We start from the raw sequence: 6,313 nt of genomic DNA on the forward strand, positions 1-6,313 counted from the left end.
AGCCAGGTAATTGATTTACATATATTCAAACTATATTTTTTACATTTCATTTCAGTTCAAAAATGCTCTGCATTTCCTATAAAAAACAAGACAGTTGGCCAACCAATTATTTCAAAATTATTTATTGTTCCAAACCATTTTAACTATAATCAATAGAGAGGATTAGTAATATACAGATTTAGTGCTACGGCAGAAATGATTAGAGAAATGTTTGTTTTATAAAACCTGCAATCTTTTGAAAACCAGTATAAAACCTGCAATCTTTTGAAAACCAGTATAAAACCTGCAACCTGTCTAAAACTGGCATAAAACCATTATAAAAACTATTTTTAAACCAATTTGCAAGTACTCAAAAATGTTTATATGTGCACTGTGCCTGTACAATGTAAAAAAAAAAAAAAATCTACACATGTATCAATGAAATCAACTTAAATCTCCCTTTCAAATGGGTGTTCTTATAAATTTTGAATGTAGAATACCACTGCAGGCCAACCAAGCAAAATAACCAAGCACACATGCACATGCATGTGCACATACACATGCACACATGCATGCAAACACACTACTGTGCAGTGTTAAGTTCACAATTAAGTTTGCGAATCTTAGAGGTCATCTTGTTAAAGTCAAGCTCCATCATAATCTTTTGAAGAGCCTCAAAGGTGAACCTGAATCCTCGTGGATATTCCATATTAAGAGCATAACAGAGTCCAAAGACCATTGCCACTCCAGCTGCCACAGAAGGCAACTCATTCAGGACTTCCACACCATCAATGATTATCCCGATGTCTCGAGGCTGATGTAGGAGGCTTGAGTTGTCCCTGAAGATGAAGAGTGCCATGGTTGTACTCTGCAGCTCTTCCTCAGCTTCATCTTTCTGGGATATCTTGAGGTAAAATATGGAACAAAATGTACAAGTGAAGAATTGAAGTCTGGCACACCTGATAAATCTTTGACCATAATAAACTACTATTTTGATAGTTGTTTGGTCACAGACTATTAGAACAATTATTTGACTAATCAGATTGTGAATTGCATAATCATTAAATTAAATCAATGGTGGAACATTTTCATAAATGTTCCACAAAGCCCAAGAAAAAAAAAGAAAACAATACAGAACCCTAAGATATTAACTTGATGAGTTGATTAATCGTTGCTGTCCTACATTAATCACTGCATTTAATAGCAGAGTTGTCAAATTTACATCAAGAGACTGCATCTCATGTAGAGACAGAACAGATATGGACATACCATGTATTCTTTTATCAAGTCCTCAACACATCAGCAAGGTGAATGAGAGGATAATGAGGGAGAGTCTAGATTATTATGAAATGTTTAAAAAGGATGTGCAGTGTAAATGCAAAATGATACCTGTTCAGATTAAATGAAAATGTATGCTTCAGCCATGGAATGGATGGAGCGATCTGTGGTTCTGAAAGCATACAGAAAAAAAAGAATAATGTTACTTCTCTATAAAACACATTACATAGAAAAACCAAGAAATACGTAACATGACATACCAAACAGTCTACAGACCAGCCATTAGCGACTAAGTTTGGCATAGGGTCAATTTTTTGCTGTTAAAATTAAAATTTCTTCAGAAAATGCACATTTTTCCGAGCTGCGCCTGAAAGTCAATTGAAGGAATTAGTCTTATGTCATTGATCTTATATGCTGGCTTGTTATTTCTGTCTCTAAATCATGCACATTAATAATTATCTTTTGCCCTCGGTGTACACACACATAACACACAGATATTTATATGAAGAGAGACAAACGTGCGCGCACAAACACAAGCTTGTGTCTAGAAACCGCGAGCTCACCAGAAAAATTCAAACGAAGCGGAGCACGGAGTTATACTATGAATGTTATGAACTATGAACTTATGCTAGCTAGCTTTATCCACCACCGATGCATCGTGGTAACGCTAGCTAGTTAGGCAAAAAGCCGTTTTTTACCAGTATACTAACTTGTATTCCCGACTGTGATGGTCGGTTTCTGGTAACCAGTTCTAACGTTGCGCAGGATAGCTAGCTAGCTTATAGCTAGCAGCTACAATCATGCAAAAATTAGGGGTGGCTGTCGACCCAGCTTAAATGGGGTTATTTTCTGCGATTTTGGCAATACAAATTATAAAAGCTTTTGTAACACACTTGGCTTTACTTACGTTTATTTTCAGATGAAATTAATCAAAGATGTGACATGATGTTTCCAGCAGCCATGCAGAATAAAAATGGGTCCCGGTCTATTTCTGGTGGGCGTGTTCAAGTGCAAATCACTTTGACTCAAATTAAAGATATTATCTGTTCAACATGAAAAGAAATATATGTTTTGAGAGAAATCAAAAACTTTGCGTTGCGATGTTCACAATCCTGTACTGACACTATGGGCACATTTTTAGAAATCTATTTAATTCCACAGAAAGGTTAGCCACTTTAGTGTTTCACTTGTGACCTATTTATAGCTCACTGAAGATGGTTTTAAAATGCAACAATGTTCGGAGATAGAGAGAAAAAAAAAAGAACTTTGGTGCAGGTGCAGGTGCAGTCTTTTATGTAGCTTTCTGGTGACCTTAAAAGAACCTTTACGAAGCCCGTTGACAGGCCTTTAATCGAATGATCGGTTGGTTGATTGATAACAGAAAAAAAGGACACATAAGATGGACATAAAGGACTGAAAACACCAAGAGCAAAATATTGCATCGCACTCATTTATGTAGTTTATTTTTAGATTAGATAATTTTGCAAAATAACGCAGCAAAATAAATAATAAGAGCCGGGATGAGCAGACTATTTAGCACTGAAAAAACTCCGTCCATGTGAACAGAATCAGGTGTTACCTTACCTGTTGATTAAATATCAAGACTATTTAGCAATAAGCTTACTTTAAAGGCTCGTAATAGGTGAACTGTCTTGGTATAGTTGAGTCACGCAGAGTTCATGGTCCATGTTGTGTTACTTGTTGTTTGTGTGTGTGTGTGTGTGTCACCCGATGACCCCTGGCGCCGGAGCGTCTAGACTACATTAGAGATGTGTCACAGCAAAGAGCCGCACCTGCGCTCAAAGAGAGCACATACATAGAGGTGAGATGAGGATAAATGGATAGATGCGGTCCTTTTTCGAAGCTGAGCGCACAGTTGTATTTCCTGCACAATCACACACGAAGTGAGGCTGTGTTTATGCCGGTTATACCATGAATATACACCCTGCAGGCACCACTTGTTTGTCAAACTGTTTATGAAGCAAAAGTCACATTTCTGTTTATTTACAAAGCAAAAAGAAGGGGGGAAAAGAGGCGTAGGAGGGGGTGGAGCGTGCGCACTAGCATACCGGCGACGGCTGTTTCCTTTCACTAAAAGGAAAAAAATAATAAAATGTGTACTTCACGTTACGGTTAAAACTGGGGGTTTTTTTTGTGTTTTTTTAATTTTTATTTTATAGAAACAATTTTTGCTCATAACCAATTGACAGGGGATTTCTTAAAATCACCCCGCAGTTCTTCAGCTGAGACACCTGAGTTAGAAAACACAAACACTGCAGCTGTCTTTGTACAAACTTGTACAAACTCTGTTTTGACCTTGTATACTGTATTTCCCCAGCCCCTCTATTTTGAAACTAAAACTATTGAACCTTAATTCAATTTCTCACTTCACATAATCGTTTCACTTTTGCCTTGAAGTGTTACTTTTAATTTAATTTAATTATTTTTTTATGACGCATGTTCTCTGGTGAGTTCAGGTACATCTGTAACTTCAAGTGGAAGAGTTGCATGTGAGTTAAAAATTTTCTATAATACCAAAAAAAAAAAAAAAAAAAAAAAAAAAGACAAAATACTGACGTTTTTGTCGAATAATCTGTCTGACATGAGGGATAATATAGCATTTGCATTTTAACTAAAAGACTCGCGCACTGACACTATGGGCACATTTTTAGAAATCTATTTAATTCCACAGAAAGGTTAGCCACTTTAGTGTTTCACTTGTGACCTATGAAGTACCCCCGAAATTGTATCATATTAAACAACAACAACAACAATAACAACAACAATAAACACTCGAGGACTTTAAAGAGTTTAATTTTTTCCGAGGTTTGAGAGCGCTCACCCCGGCTCGGGGCTCCACAGATGTGCTGGATGAGAGCTCCTTGCTGCAGACTGCAGCGGAGTGTTTGACAGTCAAACTTGAAACAGTCTTTGGAACTGAAACGGTCTCTGCCAACACGAACACATACCCCAAACAGTTCGGTAAATATGTACAGTTTCTCGCAGCTTCAGTTTTCAGCAGCTACCAGAACTTGCCTACCGTCTGCATCCTCCCAGCAGCCTCGCACTTCATCTGCGGGCAGTACTTGCGTGTGTGAGCGCTGTCACCGGTGGCTTCGCAGATCGGGCAAGTGTAGTTCCGGAGGACGGGGCAGAAAACTATCCCGTCGTCTGATTTGAGCTTGTGAGATAGGTACACCCTCGGAGTCTCCCCGTTCTGCTTGCATAAGCGGCAGTAGTCCGAGGATGAGGCGCTGCTGCTGGTGTCCGACGCGCTGCTGGTCGGACTGGACTGTGATGAGTTTTTGGAGGATTTCTTCCCCCGAGTGGAAGTGTGGACCTTACTCCAAGGGGGCGCTTGTCCCTTCTTTGGACGCTCGGTGTCTCGGTTATCAACCTCACGGTTGCTGCACAGTTTCTCGAACACTTGGCTCAGATTCAGGTAGTCGTGCCACATGTTAAAGCTGTCCCCACCAGTGAGGATCGAGTTCTGGACCTCCAGTTGTCTCGGCATTGTGGTCATTTTTTGGCAGAAGTAAAACTGAGAGTGTGTTTGGAGCGCCTCATATTTATAGCTCACTGAAGAAGGTTTTAAAATGCAACAATGTTCGGAGATAGAGAGAAAAAAAAAAGAACTTTGGTGCAGGTGCAGGTGCAGTCTTTTATGTAGCTTTCTGGTGACCTTAAAAGAACCTTTACGAAGCCCGTTGACAGGCCTTTAATCGAATGATCGGTTGGTTGATTGATAACAGAAAAAAAGGACACATAAGATGGACATAAAGGACTGAAAACACCAAGAGCAAAATATTGCATCGCACTCATTTATGTAGTTTATTTTTAGATTAGATAATTTTGCAAAATAACGCAGCAAAATAAATAATAAGAGCCGGGATGTGCAGACTATTTAGCACTGAAAAAACTCCGTCCATGTGAACAGAATCAGGTGTTACCTTACCTGTTGATTAAATATCAAGACTATTTAGCAATAAGCTTACTTTAAAGGCTCGTAATAGGTGAACTGTCTTGGTATAGTTGAGTCACGCAGAGTTCATGGTCCATGTTGTGTTACTTGTTGTTTGTGTGTGTGTGTGTGTGTCACCCGATGACCCCTGGCGCCGGAGCGTCTAGACTACATTAGAGATGTGTCACAGCAAAGAGCCGCACCTGCGCTCAAAGAGAGCACATACATAGAGGTGAGATGAGGATAAATGGATAGATGCGGTCCTTTTTCGAAGCTGAGCGCACAGTTGTATTTCCTGCACAATCACACACGAAGTGAGGCTGTGTTTATGCCGGTTATACCATGAATATACACCCTGCAGGCACCACTTGTTTGTCAAACTGTTTATGAAGCAAAAGTCACATTTCTGTTTATTTACAAAGCAAAAAGAAGGGGGGGAAAGAGGCGTAGGAGGGGGTGGAGCGTGCGCACTAGCATACCGGCGACGGCTGTTTCCTTTCACTAAAAGGAAAAAAATAATAAAATGTGTACTTCACGTTACGGTTGAAACTGGGTTTTTTTTTTTTTTTTTGGTTTTTTTTTTTATAGAAACAATTTTTGCTCATAACCAATTGACAGGGGATTTCTTAAAATCACCCCGCAGTTCTTCAGCTGAGACACCTGAGTTAGAAAACACAAACACTGCAGCTGTCTTTAACTCGCGAGGGCAGTCATGGACGCAAGACCTGCGTCTCATCACTGCTGCTTTGTGAATGTCTGTCTGTGAAAAGCGCTTAATGAATAAAGTTTACTTACTTACTTACTTACTTACTTACTGAGCCTGCAGTTCAGAAATTTAACCATTAGATGGAGTCATTGCCAAAGCAATGACTCCATCTAATTGCTATGACTTTTGGTGTTTATTTTGGACCTTAACTCGCCCCACAGTTTTGAGACAAGGTTCACATATGATATATCATTGTGTGCGGCTGGAGCTGGAATGAGTTGCTATGACTTTTGGTGTTTATTACTTCTATAGTTTTTTAAATATGAATATTTTAATGCAAGTTTTTTCCCATTGAAATGAATGGAGAACAAGAAAACTTCATTTGTGGT

General features: G+C 39.2%; 1 protein-coding gene across 1 annotated transcript; it reads right to left on the bottom strand.

Annotated features, from left to right (window-relative positions):
• Window positions 1-4,055: 4,055 nt before the first annotated feature.
• Window positions 4,056-5,968, bottom strand: LOC145423543 (nanos homolog 2-like). Its single transcript, XM_080296175.1, has one exon. The coding sequence runs from the start codon at window positions 4,778-4,780 to the stop codon at window positions 4,280-4,282; it is 501 nt and encodes a 166-aa protein (XP_080152301.1). The 5' UTR covers window positions 4,781-5,968; the 3' UTR covers window positions 4,056-4,279.
• Window positions 5,969-6,313: the final 345 nt, after the last annotated feature.

Source organism: Astatotilapia calliptera, chromosome 22, assembly GCF_964374335.1.
Source record: "Astatotilapia calliptera chromosome 22, fAstCal68.1, whole genome shotgun sequence".
Classification (NCBI taxonomy): Eukaryota; Metazoa; Chordata; class Actinopteri; order Cichliformes; family Cichlidae; genus Astatotilapia; species Astatotilapia calliptera.

Excerpts from the sequence above, each read along its gene's own strand:
- LOC145423543 (XM_080296175.1), bottom strand. The coding sequence starts at position 4,780 with ATGACCACAATGCCGAGACAACTGGAGGTCCAGAACTCGATCCTCACT.